The sequence below is a fragment of the Phocoena sinus genome, chromosome 11 (genome assembly GCF_008692025.1).
Source record: "Phocoena sinus isolate mPhoSin1 chromosome 11, mPhoSin1.pri, whole genome shotgun sequence".
In the NCBI taxonomy this organism is placed as follows: Eukaryota; Metazoa; Chordata; class Mammalia; order Artiodactyla; family Phocoenidae; genus Phocoena; species Phocoena sinus.
Window position 1 is genome coordinate 34360508 of NC_045773.1, and position 21542 is coordinate 34382049.

Genomic DNA, 21542 nt, shown 5'->3' on the forward strand with positions numbered 1-21542 from the left:
GGAGGGAAACAAAAGAAACTGAATTGAGTGCAGATACTACAAAGCTATCCTAAACTCTCTGCTTCCTCCCTGGGATGCAGAGACTGAGCTGACCTTCCCACACAATGTCCTCTACTCACTGTTCAACTGCCATCTCTACTTCCTTGTTGCTCACTCATGCCCGACCCTACTAGAGTCTGCCTCTGCTGTGACCCCTTGCCTACCAAGATGCCACCAGAACTCCTTTCTTTACAGTTGCCAGTGGCCTCCTAACTGCCAAACCCTATAGAAAGCTCTCTCTCTTCCTGGTTGTGTTAGCCGACTGCCCCCTCCTCCTTGACACTCTCTAGTCCCTCAGCTGCGAGGACCCACACTCCCGGGTTTCCTCCCTTTCACAGGACACTCATCCTGCACCCACCTGGAAGCACTAATTTTCCCTAAGTCTCTGTCCCCAGCGTCCCTTGTCTGCTTTAGCTCTCTCTCCCCCAACACGATTCATTAACCACCTGGATGCTGTTGATCTCCAGATCTGTGCTCCAGCCTTGGCCTGTCCCCTCAGTGGCAGATCCCAGTATCTACGTGCATGTCGGCCGTCTCTGCCTGGACATCCCACAGGCGCCCCAGGCTCACCAGTGCAGCAGGGTGGCTCTTTCCCTTAGCGCTGCTCTTCCTGCTGTTCTCTCTCAATCGGCGGCACCACCAACCACCCAGACTCCTCAGCTGCAAACGCCTTTTTCTCTTTCATCCCCAACTTCTTGACCTAAGTAATTACTAATTTTTCCTCCAGAAATCACTCAGATTCAACTCTGCTTCCCCACCCTACCATTCATGTAGATTTAATATAACAGACTGCCATAATGGTCCTACCTGCACTTCCTGCCTCAAAGCTTGGCCCCAACAAAGTCATCCTTCAGATTAATCAAAGTCAAAGGTAACTCTGACTCTGTTGCTCCCCTTTGTAAAACCCACTAAAGACCTCTTTCATGTATAAGATAAAATCCATGGGCCCAGCCATCAAGTCTCCCTGGGATCTGGCCCCTACCTCGTTACCCAGCACTGCCTTCTTTAACTCATGGCCTCTCCAGGGCACACGACAGGGACAACACCACCCCTGCAGCTGTTTTCTCCCACTTAGACTTTTACTCACACAGTGGGAGCTGCCCAGAGCACTGCTCCTTCCCATCTCCCCTGAGCTAATTCTCACCCATGCTATGAGCTCAGCCTCAGGATCTTCCCCTATAAAAGGTCTCTCCTGTTGCACCGTCCTTTCCATACCATGTCTCCATAAAACCCTGAAAATTTTTTCCATTATTACCTTAACCCTAATACATGAAAATGCTACACTTACTTTTCTGCCTGCTTCTCAACTCTAGCTGGTTGTCTTTCTTTCCTCTGCCTTGTTCTAGATAAGGCAGTGCCTCCCCCATAAGAATGGGCTCTTTGTGGGGAAGGAATCATCTCACTCATTTCTGACGTCTCCAGTCTCTAGCATAATGTCTAACACATGACAGGTGCTCCAGTTAAGGTTTGCATGTATTTAAGACATTCACTACTTTACCCAAATATTACCTAGTTCATCTTTAAAGTTTCAGCTAAAGTAAATATTGAACATGAGCTGAAAAGTAGAAGCTGATTTGCTATCGGAGGTACATAGTCAGTCCTCCTCAAGCCTGTACCTGAGAAAGTCTTCTGACATTCAAAAACTATCTAGTTAACATCCTTCCCAGGAGAACAGTCTGAGAAAATAACATCAGAATGTTTTGTTGGTTGGTTGATGGCATATGGATATAACCTAATGTAGATGTAAGAACAGAAACTGAGCAAATCTCAAAACACATTCTGTGGATGAGTCTCTCAGAAACCTTAAACTTGTGTATGGCAATGTCCAACATTTGTTTTGGGCCCCAAATCAATACACAGATGAAATCTCCAATTTTTGTTTCATCTGAAATAGAACAGTCTTCCTGTCCATTCTAATGTGCAGTCCCGTGGAGTAATAAAAGAACAGATGGGACACAAGGCCTTCCAGCACTTGGGGCTGCCAAAGGGGCCCTCATCCTGAATCATACTCTTCTGGAGGCCAGGAGCCTCAAGCTCCAACAGCCCGGGGAAGGAGGTGCTTCCCTTCCAAGTGCAGAGACTTTGGGCTAATGAAGTGAACCCAATTATAAAATGGCTCATTACATTAACAGAGGCTGTGGTGTCCGGAAATTATTGCTGGGGTGTTTGGAATTCTTAATAAAAAGTACAGGAAGTCTGATTGCTTGTGGGAAAATCTATGAAGCTAAGGGAAAAAAAAGAATTCTATCTTCTGGGAAAACCCCGAGAGCAGACTCATCTTTACAAGGTGTTAATCAAGAGAAAAAGGTATAATTTGCACTCTGCTCCCTGGAGCTCTCCTCTCCTAGATGAGAGAGCCATGTTCAACCATGGCTCACTTTGCCTGCCATGCACACCTTTTTCCCAAAGCTCTTGTGGGAACCAGAGGAAGGATAACTTAGATTAAGGTATGTCATACGTGGGTCTCTCGTTCCCAGACCTTAGGAAAAGCCTAAAACAGGAGTGCCTGTATTTCAGACACTGCTGGTTAATTTTCTGTAGCTGATCTTCCTCTATCCCCTTATTATACTTTGTTTCATTTATCTTTTATTAGCTGAGTTATACCGAGAAAGTTATTTCACGTATCCTCATCTAAAAACGGGGTCAAGTGGTACCCACTTCATGGGAGTGTAATAAGGATTCAGTGGAATAGTGGATATAAAGCACTTTTACCATACCAAACACACAGTAAAAAGTTCAATGAATGTTTTATTGTATTATTTTAGCCATTAATATTATTTTTAATATTTTAACTATTATTTAAACTATTACTATTATTGTCCTTTACTGTTCCTAATGGCTCTAGGGTAATAAAGGCTAAAAGTCTGGATTGCTAGTTGTGAGACTTGGTGAGATATTTAAACTTTCTGAGCCTCTGTTTCTTTAGCCAAGGGTAATGGCAGTGTCTACCTATTATTAAGTGAGATAATGCTATAAAGAGCTTAGTACATTGCCTAGTAGAGGAAGCTCTGAGAAACAGACTCACAGGGTAATTGTTATCAGTTGCTATATGTTCACACTTTCTTGATTTACTGGGCATATATTAAATAGTGGCCCTATATATGGGCTTCTACATCTTCTTATATGGTGCAAGAGGATTAAGAGTGTTAAGGAAGGTGGGATGCCCTTCCTTAAACAGTAAGCCAGCAATTCTGGGTACCTAAGTCTGGGGATTTCAATAAAAGTAAAGTCCACTATCTTTAGGGGCCTCAAATACCCTGAGTTTCCATCTCCAGGGAGCTGTACAGTTTCCAACATGTGCTTATGTGAGTTTAGATCAACCACATGTCCTATCATGCTCTGGAAACTTACTTTCAACTGTAAAAGCCTTGTTGTTGAATGAACCTGGTTGTCAGGGCTCCAGGGTGACAATAGGAAGAAAGACTTTTGTCATCTCAGTAAACCCAATCAGGAAAGTTCTTTTGTTAAGGAGGCCACCTTTTGTGAGCCTGGACACCTGGTTTTAGATTAGAGTTCATTTCCTCTTATCATGAAGGTGGCTTTCTAATTTGATCACCTAAGTGGAACTGGCATATGGGAAGATACATGCCTTGCTTGTTTAAAGAAGTTTCCTCTTCTAGGAGTGGAGCATGTGCTAAGGACCAGCTAGGAAGCGCTGGGAAGAACTTAACCTTTTGGGTTCTCTGAGAAGGTTGGGCCAACAGGTGAGGGTGCAGCATGGGCTTATGGAGGGTGGTGATGGCGCTGATGTCCAGGGCTAAGGGGAGCCCTAGGAGGCAGGGATACATACCCCAAGTCTGAACAATCCCCTATGGTCCTCACTCCTCAGTCCTCCATCATCTTCCCATGGCCTATTTTGCTTTCTTAGGAAAAACAGTGTAGAGCGAGATGATTTCAGGTGGCATATAGGGCCTGTGTTAAACTTTATAGCCAGAACCTCTAGTAAGAGGCAGCCCTTTTAAAAATTTCTTCCATCCTTCCAATTATATCAAACATAAACTTTCCATTAGTATATCTTTAACATTTGCCTTTAATACTAACTTAAAAGAAAAAAAGAGAACAGAATTCAAGTTCAGAACCTTGGAATCAATTATTTAATACTATTATTTTGTTTTTATAATTTTTTTTACAATTATCTTCTATAATGCAAACTGACACTGGCTTTTCTTTTTAGAAATGATGTGTTTCCTATCAAAATTTAGTTAAGTGAAGAAAGTTTCAGGCTGATTTACAAGTGAAGTATTAAGTAAATAATGGTACAGAGAGTATATGAAGTAGTATGTGAATGGCTTAGATCTGCTCTAAGAATGTGGGTCTAGGCTCAAATCACACTCACCACTTCCTACTTACGTAGCCTTGAGCTCTGTGAACATAAGCCCTGCAAACCTGGGATTCCTTATGAGTAGAATGGATACAACAGCACTGCACTTACCTGAGGAAGGTTTCACAACATGATGGGGGTAATGTTCGTTGCACAGCACAGAGTACTGGGCAAATGTTATCTGCTAATATTATACCTTGAGACATCCCATTTTGTACCACAAAATGGTGCTTTTTTAAATAGGTGTTTTCTGCACCTGTCACTTTGTGTCCAACCCTCTGAGGGGTGACCTGTTCATTTTGGCTGCAGTCATCCATTTAGCTGACTTGCTTGGATAAGGGTTTGCTGTGATGCCTGGTGATCTGTTCTCTTGCTCTTATCCTGGCCTTCTGTCAAAAAGGTGGACCTATCCTTGTCGTCAAACTTAAGAATATTGCCTAACACACATGACCTTGTATCGTAAGCCTTTCCCCGTGTCTTTCAAAATTCTTTGAAAACCCCATTTTCAAAGGTGGCTGAGAATCCCAGCATGTGGTTGCCTAGTCCATTGTTCAGTTAACCCATCGTTCTGTTGGGCATTCTGGGTTAGCATAGGATCAGTGGATGTGAAGCCACAGGTGTCAGAATCTGGGGTAGGAAAGGTGTCAATAGCTCTCTGCAAGCAGTGCCCCCTGTGGAAGAGGGCTGCAGGTACCAGGGGCTGGGGGTCAAACCTGTCCTCTTGACCAGTGTGTTACCATTGCTCCTGACTGATGACAGTGGTCAATTCTTCACACAAATCTACAAGCAGGTTCTATTGTTATCACCATTGGACAGAGAGGAACTAAGGATTTGAGAGAGTTGTCCATACCCAGCTCCTCAGTGATGGGGCTGAACTCCAAATGTATCTTCTTCCAGAGCACTAACCATTGCCTCTTCCTGCCAAGGCCCAGGAAGAAGGGCCTCTCACAACGGTGGTGAGGCAGGCTCAGCACATCAGGGAATGAGGTGGTAAGGGAGGGGGCCCTGCCAGTTAGCCAAGAATCTCAGATTCCCAGCCCAAAGGAGATTGCCTCCCTCCAGATGGGAACGGAAAGAACCCTTGTCAGTCTGTGAGTGGGCCAGAGATGGAGATGGGCGGGCTGGTCTGCTTCATGCTGGGGGAAGAGGGGACGGTATGGTCTCAACCCTTGTGCAGCCAGGGGAACCATGTCTGTCCATGAACTCCTCCTAGGACAAGGAGCAGGGGCTGCTTTCTGTCCCCCTGCACTCCCATGCATGCATACACAGAGACGGCTCTTGGGCAGTTCCATAGCACTGGGATAGGGCTTAAGGGGACCTTCCTCTTCTTACCCCTTGATTTGCTTTTCTGGGGAGCCCCCACTAGGGAACAGGTGAGAGTTTTCTGCATGGGGTTCAAGGACTCTCTGGGCCATCTCCTTAAAAGGAAAACCTGCATGTTACTCCCCTGGCTAACCTATGTATCAGAAAAATATAATGACCATATCTCAATTTACGACTTCACATGTGGCTGTTCAGGCTGAGGTTAGAAGAGATAATTAAGAAAAAGTGCCAGTCAAATGAAATTTAAAAAGATCTGTTCAGTAATTCTGCAGGTGGTACAAAGAAAAGACAATGTGTTACGATGGTGGGAAGCAAAAGGCTGAAGCTGGAACAACACTGCTCTAAAGGTGGTAGAGTGTGAACCTGACTTGGATGGAAACCAGGCTCCTGGCCTGTCCGTTGCTCTGATTTTGTTAAAGTGCTTATTTAACTACAGCAGCCAAAGAACATAAATACCAAGTAATATCATCCCTATGGGCCACAAAATGGTTACTGCCACCATGTCCCCTGCATAGCAACTTGCCACCTCCTGCACCCAGCCTAGGTGGCAGTGCAGTCTGTCACTGTGTGTGCCTGCCTGCCCCAGAGAGGGCAGATCCAGACTGTGGACCTCTGAGAAATCACATGGAGCTTGGGATGCTTGTTCTCATGGAAAGAGGTTGGGCTGCGGGTGGCACTGGGATGACCCATTAGAGTCCCTCTGTCCCCAAATGTGGAAGAACTAAATAAACCAAAGAGTAGTTCTGGGAACAGAGTGCTGGGAATATAGCCAGGTAAGGGGGAAAGCATGACCCTCTCTCTCGAGGTAGGGCTGGCCTCACACGCAGAGCTGGTTCTAGCATATCCACCCCCCGCCACAGCCTTTTCTGAGCCCTTTCCATCTAGTGTTTCTTTTCCATGTTGTTCTAAACTCCCAAGGCAGTGGCCTACCAAGGCCTGCCCTAATCTCTTTGTTCCAAAATTACCTATTCCACCCTCTCAACTATCCCCAGAATTTAAAACAAACTTACAATCCCCTTAGTGCCATAGGTTTAAGGCAGCTTTAGGAAAGGAATATTAATTTGTACCCCATCACCTTCCAGGATAAAGGGAATACGTAGTCGAGAGTCAGAGACCACTTTTCTTTGTGCCTCATTGGGTTCCTGTTAAGAAGTAACAGATTTTAGAGGGTCCTCAGATTGGGGTGAATCAAGATTGGCTTAGAAAACCATCAGAGGTGTAAGACCTGTGGAGAACTGCACAGACTTGTGTAGATTTCCACAGACTCACACAAACCTGGATAGGCACATGTAGACCTAATCAGACCTGCATGGACTATTATTATTCTAACAAAACAAAACAAAACAAAACAAAACAGAGCCCTCTAGAAAGAGAGTAGAAGGGCCTCTTTCCTTCGTGTTTTCCTTGTCACTATGGCAGGTTGTGAAATTATCTTGTGCATTTGGCCCTTGACTATTAATTATGTAATGCATTACCTTGTATTTGGGGATGGTCTTCAGAAGTTCTTTCACTGGGACATCTGTGCCGACCACACCCAGAAGAATGCCTTTCGATCTCTGTTGAAAAGAAACATTAAACAATATCAACAATAGTATGTTAATCTGGTAGAAGAAATAGAACCTCCTGATAAGCCACACACCACAGATCACTGTCTGGTGCCTCCTTTAAACTGAGAGAGATTGACGATTAACCTGGATCTCTATGAGGGAACCTCTTCTATTCCCCATCCGCTACCCAAAATATTCCTAGGCAAGAATGGTAGCTTCTCAGGCCAAACATTACCTATTATATATCCCTCAACACACGCCCATACCAAGACACCCTAAAAACCATTTTCTTCTCTCTCCTGAAAATCAAGAATCTGAAGAAGCTAAGGACTTATGATCATTAATCAGTTTCTCTTATGGAAACTTTTTATAGGAAACACTTTACATGTTAACTACTTTCTCAATTTACACTGCCATCTGGTGCCCACGAGAGAGAGAGAGACTAAATAGCCAGAGAAAGATGCAATAACCCTAACACATTTTTAGCAGCAAGCTGGAATCAAGGACTAAGGGGAAGGAATAGGCCTCCAGGGTCCCAGGTCCCAAGGTCAATGTGGTATACTAAACTTTCTAATGTCAGAAAGGGGCTTCTAGAAGAAAATACTCATCGCTGTTGTCTGTTGTTTCCCCCCAATTCAAGTGTCCCCAGAACCTCAGGCTGTGATCTTATTTGGAAATAGGGTCTTTGTAGATGTAATTAATTAAGGATCTCAAGGCAAAATCATCCTGGATGTAGGATGGGGCTTATATCCAATGATTTGTGTCGTCAGAGGAAGAAGAGAGGACAGAGAGATGAGGAGAGAAGAAGGCCATGTGAAGACAGAGGCGGAGATTGGAATTATGCTGCCACAAACCAAGGAATTCCTGGGGCCACTGGAAGAGGAAAGGAAGGAGTCTTCCCTAGAACTGACTCCTTGATTTTGGACTTTTAGCCTCTGGAATTGTGAGAATACATTTCTATTGTTGTAAGCCATCCCGTTTGGGGCACTTTGTTGCCACAGCCCTGGGAATCTAATTCAAGGCTGGTACCTGTAAATGAGAGAGAGGTTAACCCACTACGATCAAGGATTCTTTCTGGGGGTTTCCTTCCTCTGGTCATTTAAACACTTAAATTTTGGAAAAGTGCTACAAACTGTAAAATGATGCCTGCTTGAATTCCTCTCATCTATTCTTTTTTTGCTGTGCCGGCTCTTAGTTGTGGCATGCAGGATCTAGTTCCCTGATCAGGGATCAAACCTGGGGCCCCTGCATTGGGAGCACAGAGCCCTAACCACTGGACCACCAGGGAAGTCTCATCTCTCATCTATTCTTGATTTCATGATGCTACCAGCAGGATTAAAAGTGAGGAAAAATTATACACCCTCCATCCTTAAATTAAATGAGTAAAAAAGGGCACCAAAGCTTGAGTCAGAGGGGGTCTGAGATAACAACCGTCCTAGCAACAGGTAGGAAATCCAGTCACTGTACTCACAGTTTCGTTCTGCTTACTAAACACAGGCATGGCGACCGTGGTCATCAGGACGGGGCCCTGACCATTGGCAAGCTGGATGGAGACAGAAAAGCCAGTTACCTGAGAAAGATCTGGGATAAATAGTGCTGGAGGCCATACCCTTTGACTATCTCATCCTTTCCTGACCAGGGGCTGTTGGGAATGGACCAGGGTCCACTCGAGCCTTCATAGCATAGGTGGGAGTGCAACATTCCTCCACCCTGACGTGTAGGTGAAGATCCCAGCCCCTCCTCCCCAGCAGGGGAAACAACGTCAGTTACCATCAGTCACTCCAGCTGATCTGTTTACTGCATTCAGCGATTTGAGTTCAAATAAAGCCCTGTTTGGATCTCAGTGATTCATTTTATTTTATTACTACAGACTGATTTTACTGTTTTACTTTGCAGACTTTTATGTTCAATATGTGCAATATTAATGCTTCTCCTTAATCTGGAAATTGAGGATCAGAAAGCATGAGCACAAGGGGTTTTATGAGGTGCCCCTGCTGGAAACAATGGAATCTGGAAGCATTTATTCTCCCCAAGGTAGCTGAGTCATGGCCTTTTTGAACTTCTGCGTATCTCTGTATGTCAGTCCCAGATGGAAAACAAACAAAATAAAAACAAAATAAAAAAAATAATTTGATCAGCTCATCTTTAAATCACTGGTAAGAAGCTGAACATCCCTCCCGGAAGAAGAACTCTTGAAATTTGGCACATAATACACTTCTGTAACTCACTGAATTGCATACAAATGCACTGAGACCACCATCCCAACCGTCCTTCACAACAGTGTTAGGAGAAAGGCAGGAACCCCTACTCTGCCCCATTAACAAATGGGGAAACTGAGTCCTGGACCACAGTAGGCTTTGGTCCAAGATAAACCTCGTTCTAATTCTCAGCTTTGAATCTTTATTAACTGCATTATCTAAGCCTTCATGTCCTCGTATGAAATAATGCCAAGTATTCCCCAACAGTGTTGCCATGAAGATAAAATGTGAAACTGCCCAGCAAGGTACCTGGCATCTGCAGGTGCTCAAAAGATGCTAGTTTCCTTTCCCTGCCTTCAAGGTCACATGGCTAGCAAGTAGCAGAGTCTCCAGTAAGATCAAGGCATGTGGCACTGCGGACAGAGACCAAAATTGGCAAGTCTGGTGGGAGAGGTTTACTTCCTGGTTTCACAGCCCATTCAAGCTTCAAATGAAGCAATCTGTGAATAAGAATCCACTATCTTCAGTCTAGAGTGTTTTCTGATGTTTGGGCACTTCTCTGTCACTTTAATTCCATAGAAAACGGAGGTGTTGCTCCCTCGGTCTTCTTGGGAAAAGGCATTATAAAGAGAAGATCCCAAAATTTAGAGGTCCCCATGGACTGAGGTCCCCACAGACTGACTGGCCTCCTGAGAAAAGGTCATTAAACTCAGTCAATCTTCTCCCAGTCTTGTTCTTCCAATAGGTTATTTGAGCAATAGGACCTCATTACTTGTAATGTGGCACACAGAATGGCAGTACCTCTGGCACCTGAGTGCCCTAGAAATGCATAATCCCAAGTCCTCTCTAGATTCTCTGAATCTGAATCTTCATTTCAATAGTTAGTATGCATATTAAAATCCAAGAAGCACTGTTAAAAGGCAATGCTTTCCACCATCAATAACCATGATAGTTAAAGAGAAACTTATATGCTTTGGGAAAACTCCTAACAGGGATAGAGGAGGCCATGTTCTTATTAGTTTTACCTCTATATCAAGATAGACCTACATTCCTCCATGACAAGAGAAACAACGCAAGAATCTCAAGATCCCTCAAGGACTGGGAATTCATGATGTGATGGTTAATTTTATGTGGCAACTTGGTTAGGCAACGGTGCCAGTTGTTTGACCAAACACCAGTCTAGATGTTGTTGTGAATGTATTTTTTAGATGAGATTAACATTTAAATCAGTTGGTTTTAGAGATGGCCAAAATGGTGGAGTAGGAAGACCCAGAGCTCACCTCCTCCAAAGGACACACCAAAATTACAACTACTTACAGAGCAACTATCTATGAGAACAAACTGAAGATAGCAGAAAAGATTTTCCACAACGATAGACATAAAGAAGGAACCACAACAAGATGGATAGGAAGGGCGGAGACGTGGTAAAGTCAAGACCCATACCTCCAGGTCAGCAACCTACAAACAGGAGGAATATCACAATCGTAGAGGTCCTCCCCCAAGGAGCGAGTGGTCTGAGTTCCACATCAGGCTCCTCATCCCAGGGATCCTACACTGGGAAGACAAGACCCCAGAACGTCTGGTTTTGAAAACCAGCAGGGCTTATGTTTAGGGGAGCCATAGAGTGACAGGACATGGAGGCTCTGCTCCTAAAGAGTGCTTGCAAAATCTCACACTTTCCAAGTCCCAGCACAGAGGCAGTAGTTTAAAAGAAGCCTAGGTCAGACCCATTTGCTGACCTTGGAGAGCTTCCCGGAGAGGCAGGAGGCAATTGGGACTCCCCCTGCAGATAGAGATGCTGGCAGCAACCAGTTTCAGGAGCTTGTTCCACAATAACACTGGCACTGGCAAGCCCCATTTTGGAATCCTCCCTCTAGCCTAGAGCAACAGGGACCCAGCCCCACCCAACAGTGGGCTGGTACCACCCTGAGCACCTTGGGGCTGTGCAGAGAGCCACATGCAGGGATAGAGCTGGAGGGATCATGCTCCCTCATTTCAAACTATACTACAAAAGGTACAGTCATGAAAACATTACGGTACTGGCACACAAAAAAAGACACATAGATCAATGGAACAGAATAGAGAGCCCAGAAATGAACCCACACTTATATGGGTTCATTATATGAATAATTATATGGGCAATTAATCTATGACAAAGGAGGCAAGAATATACAATGGGGAAAAGACAGCCTTTTCAATAAATGGTATTAGGGAAACTGGACAGCTACATGCAAAAGAATCAAACTGGACAGTCTCACATCATATACAAAAGTAGACTAAAAATGAGTTAAAGACTTAAATGTAAGACCTGAAATCATAAAACTCCTAGAAAAAAAACAGGCAGTATGGTTTTTGACATTGGTCTTAGCAATTTTTTTGGATGTGTTTCCTCAGGCAAGAAAAACAAAAGCAAAAATAAACAAATGGGACTCATCAAACTAAAAAGCTTTTGCAGAGCAAAAAAAGCTATCAACAAAAAAGAAAAGGCAGCCTACTGAATGGGAGGAGATACTTGCAAATTATATATCCGATAAGGCGTTATTTTCCAAAATATACAAATAACACATACACTCAACATCAAATAAACAAACAACCAGACTGAAGAATGGGCACAGGACCTGAATAGACGTTTTCCCAAATTAGACAAGCAGATGGACAACAGGCACATGAAAAGATGCTCAGCATCGCTATTACAGAAATGTAAATCAAAACCACAATGATATATCACCTCATCCCTGTTAGTGAATGGTTATTATCAAAAAGATAACAAATAACAAGTGTTGGTGAGGATGTAAAGAAAAGGAAACCCTTGTGCACTGTTGGGATTGTAAGTTGGTGCAGCCATTGTGAAAAACAGTATGGAGGCTCATCAAAAAATTAAAAATAGAACTGCCAGGAATTCCCTAGCGGTCCAATGATTAGGACTCCATGCTTTCACTGCTGAGGGCTCAGGTACAGTCCCTGATCTGGGAACTAAGATCCCACAAGCCACGTAGCACAGCCAATAAATAAATAAATAAATAAAAATAGAACTGCCATATGATCCAGCAATTTCACTTCTGGGTAATTATCGGAAGAAAATAAAAATACTAATTCAAAAAGAGATATGCACACCAATGTTCACTGCAATGTTATTTACAATAGCCAAGATATGGAAGCAAACTAATTGTCCATTGAGAGATGAATGGATAAAGAAGATGTGATATATACACACAATGGAATATTAGTCAGCCATAAAAAAATCTTGCCATTTGTGACAACATGGATGGATCTAGAGAGTATTATATTAAGTGAAATAAGTCAGAGAAAGACAAATGATCTCACTTATAAGTATGATCTCACTTATATGTAGAATCTAAAAAAACAAAACAAACAAACAAAATAAAATAAAAACAGACTCACAGAAACAGAACAAACAGATGGTTGCCAGAGCGGGGGGCAGGTGGGAGCGAAACAGGTGAAGGGGCTGAAAAGATACAAACCTCCAGCTATAAAATAAATAAGCCACGGGGATATAATACACAACATAAGGAATATGGTCAGTAACATAATAATTTGTACACGGACAGATGGTTACTAGACATAGTGATGATCATTTCATAATGTTTGCAAATCACTATGTAGCACATCTGAAACTAAGATAATGTTACATGTCAACTATATTTCAATAAAAAATAAGTAGACTTTGATAAAGCAGATTATCCTACATAATCTGGGTGTGTTTTATCCAATCAGTTCAAGGCCTTAAGAGAAAACAAGGCTCCCCAAGGAAGAAGAAATTCTGCTTCCAGACTGCCTTCAGACCCAAGACTGTAAAATCCCATCCTGCTGGAACTTCCAGCCTACCAACCTGCCTTACAGTTTTTCAGATGCGTCAGCCCCCCACATTCATGTGAGGCAATTGCTTAAAATAAATCTCTCTCTCTCTCCCTCCCTCCCTCTCTCCCTCCCTCCTTCTGTGTGTGTGTATGTGTGTGGGTGTGTGTATACTTACCTTACACTTAAGAAAAAAAATACATATATATCTCATATGGTTCTCTTTCTCTGGAGAATCCTGAGTAATACACATTGTAATCATGTAATCTATTATTTGGGACAGCCTAATTTTGGTGTTAGTATAAATAAACAAACTTGATGTATCATATTAAGAACCAAATAATATTAACGATGAGATAATGCTAACAGTTATTGTTGCCAGGAACCAAACCAACTGGTATATAACAGTTTGTGAAACCATGGTTCCAACACCTTGCTAAAAATACTTAAAGTATACTATGGCCATCAATGGGGGCATGCAAGGCCATTTTCAAAGGCAGGACCAACCCACAATAAACATCTCCCTCAGAATCAGAAATCTTCCCATATTCTGACTCCTTGATTAATCCTTAATGCTACAAAGAAAACTGAGTTGAACTGATCCATAACCCTGCGCAACTTCCACTTTGCAACTCAAATCAAAATTTCAAGCAATGCCAACATGTATCATGGATAAAATCAAAACATACCATTGACAATAATGAGAAATGAAGCTTTTTTCCTGCAAACAGTAAAAATCAGTTATAAATCACTGGTACTTGTCCTGGCATAAATATAAGATCACGGGAAACTAACTTCCAAATATTAAGGCCAGAAAATAGTAACAACTTCACTCGGGGGCTAATTCCAAATATAATTACTGCGTTACTTAAAATTTTCAAAAAACCCATAATATTACATTTGTACAGAAACCACCCATTTTAAACCAGCCCCAGGTAAACAAGGGAAATGCAGTGATCTCAGTCTAGCCACTGTTATGAGCTCACATGTCCCTCTTTCAGGGACAATTCTGGCCCAGATTTGTACTGGCTTGGCCAGAACCCTAACCTGTAGCCTTTCTGATGTTATACCAGCTCATCAGTATGGCCATGAGGGCTGGCAGCACTCCGGAAATATCACTGTAATGCACAACATGAAGATGCTTTTCTGCACCCGCCAGCTCCATCTTTCCCACTTTCCACTGGGTCTGGGTCCTGTGAATCTTAAGCATTTTGTGGAGAGTGAACATCAAATTGAAAGTTAATTTGCACGGTAAGCACTTTATGATTGAAAGGCATTCTGTACTCCTGCCATAGGAAATAGCAGCTGGTGGCAAAAGGTTTTGGTTTTTTTTTTTAAGACCGTCAAGCAGGAGTTACGCAGCAAACCACAGCCAGACACCCTCTGTCCCCGCACTACACTAGGGGGTCCCTGCTTTCCTGTGGCTCCCTAACCTGTAGTAGCCACTGAGGCAAGAGCACTGCTTATGATTCATAGACATGGCTTCCAAGAAAAACGCAGACATAGAGTCAACATTCATTTTCCAAGGGTAGGAGTGGGAGAGTGGGGGTCACGATGGTCCATCTAGGCAAAATCCCATTAACTTAAGTCCAAGTGGGAATCCAAAAATGAACTGACATTCAATTATACTTGCCCAGGCTTTGAACAGGCCTCTGAAATGCTTGGTTGTGGTGTTCTGTTGTATAATAAGTGTATATTATTCCATATCCTTCATTTCCTATGCTACATAATGGAGACCATTCTGGTATCAAAGGAAATGATGAATAATAATACCAAACATCTGGTTTATAAAACACAAACTTGCTCAACAGATTGACTGCTTCCTGTCAGCTTCCCAAGTTAATCATGCATGTGGGCTCATATGAATATGCATTTGTGAGGTACATGCAGTGATGCCAGGCCTCTCCTCCTAATGCTTGATTAGTTTCCCACCAATGGCACTAGCTCGATGCAGGCGCCGCTCTAGGGTGTGGCCCCAGATAGGATAACAGAACCAGATTTGCGTTCTATCAATTTTGTTGCAGGTCTAGTCATTATTATTCATTGATTCCCTTGATAAACATTCCTTGAGCATCAGCTATGTGCCAAGTTCCATGCCATGTGCTGGGAAGATAACCAGGAATAAGACATAGGTCTTAGTGGGGACAGGAAAGCTAATGAGGCAAATGGGGAAGAGCTGGCTGGGGCGGGTACACTGTCTCTCTACACGTGAGCAGAAGGCTGTCTTCTTTATGACCAGCCTTAACTAAAATAAAAATGTCCAGCATTTACTGATATCTTTCAGGGTTTATAGGACAAATTCAGAAGCTTTCTGAAAACCAGTTTAACAACACTAGGAGCAAGTTCCCTGCCGCACAGCAATTTCATCACTTACTTTATACTTAAAAATATTTACAAATGGAACAATGCAGGGGAGACCTTTTAAAAAAATTGCCCGGCACTTTTCTTTTCCTTCTTTTACAAATATCAACCCCTTCCTTTAGGGAAATCTTCTTCACCCCTTCCATTCACAAGGTTTTCTTGACAGTTAACCTCTCCCACCCTGCACGTGTGGCTGGGTATCCAACCCAGGCTGTGCCAACCACAGCACTACACACACACACACACACACACACACACACACACTTATACATATATACATACACACAAAAATACACACAATCTCTGCCCAGGTCACAATGATTGGTTTATTAATTAGACACAGGATTCAAAATGGGCTATTTGGGGGTTTTTCCTTTTTTCCATCTGGAGCAAATAGGAAAAACTCTCTACACTCTTTTGTGTGTGGTTTTAGGAATGTAAGCCTGACAGCTATGTCCCCTCCTCACAGAGACAAAATTGAGAAAATAAAGTCAACCCAGAGAGATGAGGAGAGATGAGACAGTGTGAGTGTGTGTGTGTGTGTGTGTGTGTGTGTGTGTGTGTGTGTGTGTGTATGATGAGGGAAAAGCAGAAGGAGAAGGAGGGAGGAACGGGGAGAGGGAGGGAAGGTACCAGTCCTGAATGCCTTCATCCCTAAGATCAACCCCATCCATGCTTTCTTCTGTTGCGTTAGTTGAGGCAATAAGTTTTTTCTCTTTGCCCAAATGAACATGGATTGGATTTGTGACTTTTGGAGGACATCTACTATGTTGCCTTCTTTCACATCTCCAATCAGAGGAAGTTTGCCAGCGCCAGTGGCAGAATGCTCTGTTTATTCTACAGCTGGAGGCCCCTGGTGGTGAGTGCCAAGCCCCAGAGAAAGGAGGCAAGCAGGACTCCTGGTCCTGAGGAGGCATCTGAGCGAGTTAAGGGCAGCAGGCTTGGAAGCCCGTTTGAGGGCTGCCAGGTGGTTTTCAGCAGAGCCTCCTGCCAGATGTGCTCAGCCCTGGAGGCTGGGACTCAATGAGAAGGTTGTGCACAAATGGGGAACTCAGCATAGGAAGAGAATGGCTCTAAGCCAAGAACAAAGGCCAACTCACTAACTCTCTGCAAATATCATATTTCTTCTATACTTTGCTCCTCCTATGTTTGTATGTTTTTCTTTTCTTATTAAAGTTGATCAGCATATTGACTGCATTAATAGAGTATATCATATAAATATATTACATAATACATAAATATTTTATATATGTTTATGTAATTTGTGAGTACACAGCTGCATTTCTTCTGTCTTCCTTCCAACACCTGGTATGAACACTAAATTGCACTCCAGGAAAAGACACTACCACCATCTAGAGGCAAGCAGGGTGAATTGCAGACACAAGGTCCTGGGTGATAATCCATTTCCAGAGTATGGGCCTTACCAATAAAAATGTATTTAAACTGTAACCAATGTCACTAAGTTCCCCACTGAACTGAAACACAGATAGGCGATATCAACTATCCTTCTATCAATAACCTTTGGTGGAAAGATGCAGCTGTGTACATCTTTAAATATCAGATGAAACATTTTGAAAGGAGAACCACTGTTTCCTTAAAGCATTCAGGATCTGAGAATGTGATGAGGGCATGCGGGAAAAGGGGGGTTCCTTCACACCTACTTTCTCAAACACAGATTTAACAGAAGGGAAGCCAACACCTTGGCATTCTCTCCTTTCTACATGAGCTCAAGTTTACAAATGACCTCGGAATCCCCCAGGGGCCATTCTCTGGCCAACACATGATGAGGGGCAATGTGGGTGGGACAGATAACACCCATATTCTCCAGTTTTCACACTCCATGGTGAGGGGAGAGCTGGAGAGTAGAAAGTCATCAGAATAACACTCTGTACAAATTACTTGGTGAGACAGCACTAAGGAGAACAGTAGGGAAACACAGATCAAGAAAAGAGGGCATGCGCAGAGTATGTGGCTATGTACAGACCACCCCCACCCCCACCCCCACCCCCACCCCCTGGTCACACACACAGAAAAGACACAGAAAAGATCCCTGGAGCTTCCCACCTATTCCCAGATCAAAAACAGTGCTCTGTATCTACTCCTTTTCAATGCCTGCCTACTTCCCCTCCCCCAAATCTCCCTCTCCTTCTACCATTACAACATCCCTTATCCTCAATACTGAACAAAGTATCAGGGCAAGAATATAGTAAGAACCATACTCAGTGATCTGTTTTAACTTTTTGTACTGGGTATACGCAGAAGGACCTTTTCTCTGGAGACACATATAGACACACTTCAGAGGTAGAACACAGGTGAGACCCACTGAGACATGGAAACTAAATCCTATTGGTGCATTTTATGCCTGAAGAGGGAGCACAGTATCAACATTGTCTGCTTGGCTAATGTTAACATTATTTGACTCTAGCTGTGAATTTTACTCTCACATTACTTAGACTGCCACAGCCTTTAGTGATGATCATGAAATTTGCTGGCTGTTTCAATAGTGGCTAGTTGTAAATGAGAGGATTTACATACACAGGCACACTTAAAAATTCATTTCCTCAATAATCAAAGAAGTCATTTTGAAATGAGAAGGGAAAGCAAGAATAGCTTGCTTTGGTGATAAAACCAAAAGATTCCTAAATCACTATTGGCTCTGTGTGTGTGTGTGTGTGTGTGTGTGTGTGTGTGTATTTGATTAAGTGTTTTTTTAAAAATTTGTCTCTTTTCTGTATGATTGAAAATTTTAATAATAAGAGCATCCCATAAATTCTCACTTACAGAAAACATTTTATAAATAAAACCACCCAGGGGCTTCCCTGGTGGCGCAGTGGTTGAAAGTTTGCCTGCTACTGCAGAGGACAAGGGTTCGAGCCCTGGTCTGGGAGGATCCCACATGCCGCGGAGCAACTAGGGCCGTGAGCCACAACTACTGAGCCTGCGCGTCTGGAGCCTGTGCTCCGCAACAAGAGAGGCCGCGATAGTGAGAGGCCTGTGCACTGCAATGAAGAGTGGCCCCCGCTTGCCACAACTAGAGAAAGCCCTCGCACAGAAACGAAGACCCAACACAGCAAAAATAAATTAATTAATTAATAAATAAAACCACCCAGTAACATATGGTAGCAATGAATATTAATGCCTTAAAAATAAATATAAACAAACAAATATATAACAGTAATCCTATTTTAAAAACCCCTTTTTGCATGAAGATCAAAAAGTCCTTTAAACAAACCATGGTAACACTTTGACATGGAAATGCTATCAGAATAAAGTTTTTATATTCTGGGTTAAACATATTATATTTGATTATCAGTATTTTGGATATTCTTCATAACAAGATATTTAGAAAAAGCAGGTGCTATTATTTTTAATTGAGGAGTTGATTCTTTCAATGTAAGCAATATGAATTACCTGTCTTTTATGATACTACTCAGATGAACTGCTTTCCTTTTTAAAATCTAGACAAATTAAGAACACCAACCATTGTTTAGATTCCCATTTTGTACTGGCATTTTTCAATATTTTTGCAAGATGCCTGAACCTTGAATAATTTAAAGCATTAAGAAAGTAGCAGTGGAGGGACTTCCCTGGTGGCACAGTGGTTAAGAATCCACCTGCCAATGCAGGGGACATGGGTTCGAGCCCTGGCCCAGGAAGATCCCACATGCCATGGAGCAGCTAAGCCCGTGCGCCACAACTACTGAGCCTGCACTCTAGAGCCCGCGAGCCACAACTACTGAGCCTGAGTGCCACAACTACCGAAGCCTGCGCACCTAGAGCCCGTGCCCTGCAACAAGAGAAGCCACTGCAGTGAGAAGCCCGCGCACCTCAACGAAGAGTAGCCCTGGCTCGCCCCAACTAGAGAAAGCCTGCGTGCACCAACAAAGACCCAACACAGCCAAAAATAAATAAATAAAATAAATTTATAAAAAAAGAAAGTAGCAGTAGAGAATAAGAATAATAAAGAAGAAGTAAACCTTCCAAGTAACATTTCTCCCTTGCTTTGCATTTGACTGTCTTGGTAAAGTGTCATCACTCAGTCCTTGAGAATGCTACATAAATGACACTTTGCTTTTAGACAAAACTTTTCCTCTTTTTATTGAATCATTATTACTTGCATCTGAGATTTGGAAATCCTGAATTCTTATGAGATTCACTGTATTTTAGGTTGTCTAAATATAAAAGTAATCAGATTTCCCTCTTTGAACTTTAACTGCATCTTTTATGAACTAAATTGTTGTATTTGTTTGTTCTCTCTCTTTTTAACAACCTAAAGACAACTTTGTGAATGATAATGCTAGATAATGTTAGACCATCTGGATGAGAATCTCAAAATAACTTTCTTCTAATAAAGTTGTTATTATTGAGGAAAATTTTTATGTTGTTCCTTTTTCTCCCAGTGTTTCAAAGATCTAAGTCATTAAGCAGGGAATACATTTTATGGGTAAATATCTAGACAGAGGGAGGATGCTGTCTTTGACCAGGGACACATATATAAGCAAACCCATGGACGAGAGAATATTACAGATTAACATATCTGAAAGTTGTCTTAGGGAACTGCTTTATTAGCGTACAACATGCTTACTTCAGGAATGTCCCAAATTAAGGACAATAGGAATTATTATGGGGCACTGGATTTTGGCCAATATTCATGATCAGCTATGACACATAACTGACCCCCCATTGTGGCCAAAGATTTATATTTTCACAAACTATGGTTTAGACGCCTCCCAAATAGATGCCTGAAAACACTGCCAACAGTCAGGGCTTCGGGGCCCTGGGACAAAACCTTTCCCTTGTTTAAAGACCCCCTGAAATGCAGCTTCCTCCATAAAAACTTCCCTAACAAACTGGAAATGGGAACCAGATGTTCTCAAACTTCACTACAAAGATAATCATATTTACTCTACAACCTACGATACAATCTAGGACCAAATTTGCGCAAACTGTTAATACAGCTAAGTCACTGAACACCGTGGCTGGAAGAAAAGCTGGGGATTCTGTAGAGCCTGTGAACTCCAAGGGCAGAAGTGGGAATGGTTCCTCCTTTTATCCATAGCATTTAGCACAGAGCCTGGTACATAAGAAGCACTCAGCAAATGTTCCTTGAATGAATTTATTCTAATCCTGTCCTTTTATTTACTTTATAAATGAGGCTCAGAGAGGAAGAGGAGTCACAGAGAATTGGTACCAGAATCTGGACAAGACTCCAGGGCTACCACTGTCCATTTTATGTTGTGCATCCTCTACCTGCTCTTGGCTCCTTCTCTTAGTACCTTTCTTTGTGTATCTTGCCTGTGCCAGTGAGATCAAACTTAGACTGTAACGAGGGCCTGGGAGCCTGGTACCTATGTGCAGCTGCTGCTGATAGGGGCAAAGGGTTTATGATGTCAAAGAGGTAAAGGAAAAGGACTTAAAAAATAAACTGCTTAGTTGAACACTATGATTTCCTTGGAAAGCAGAACAGATAGGAGAAATGAGCTACAGAAGCAGAGACCTGAATTATTCCTGAACAGGTTACTCACACTACTTGAGTCATTTGTATTTATCCATCCTTCCATTCATTCATTCTTCCATCTATCCATCCACCCATCCACTCAGCCATATTCTATTTCCAAACATGTTTTGCTATTACCAAATATTGCTTTAAACATTTAACATCTATACAGCTTTAAATTTAACCCTGTAAAATGTCTATACCCATCTTACAGATGAATCAATTAAAGATAAAGGAGCAAAGTACCTTGCTCTAGGTCACAGAGGGTAGCAGGGTGTGGGTTTGAGCCTTGGCCAACCTGACACTAGAGCTCCTGTCCAAATCATTCTGCCCTCAGCCTCCTGTTTTAGGGGTACAAAGACAAATGTCATGTTTTGCCTTAAGGATCTTGGAATGAAGTAAAAGAGGCAACCAAGCAAAGCATCCCTAAAATAGGAATA

The 21542-nt window shown here is 42.6% G+C and overlaps 1 protein-coding gene across 1 annotated transcript in view; it reads right to left on the minus strand.

Annotated features, from left to right (window-relative positions):
* Positions 1–21542, minus strand: part of CACNA2D3 (calcium voltage-gated channel auxiliary subunit alpha2delta 3) — a 795852-nt gene that overhangs the window by 197400 nt on the left and 576910 nt on the right. Inside the window, exons 15-16 of the mRNA XM_032649095.1 lie at positions 8702–8773; positions 7159–7239 (exon numbers count right to left, since the gene is read on the minus strand). Coding sequence (XP_032504986.1) covers positions 7159–7239; positions 8702–8773 — 153 coding nt within the window. The remainder of the gene's footprint in view (positions 1–7158; positions 7240–8701; positions 8774–21542) is intronic.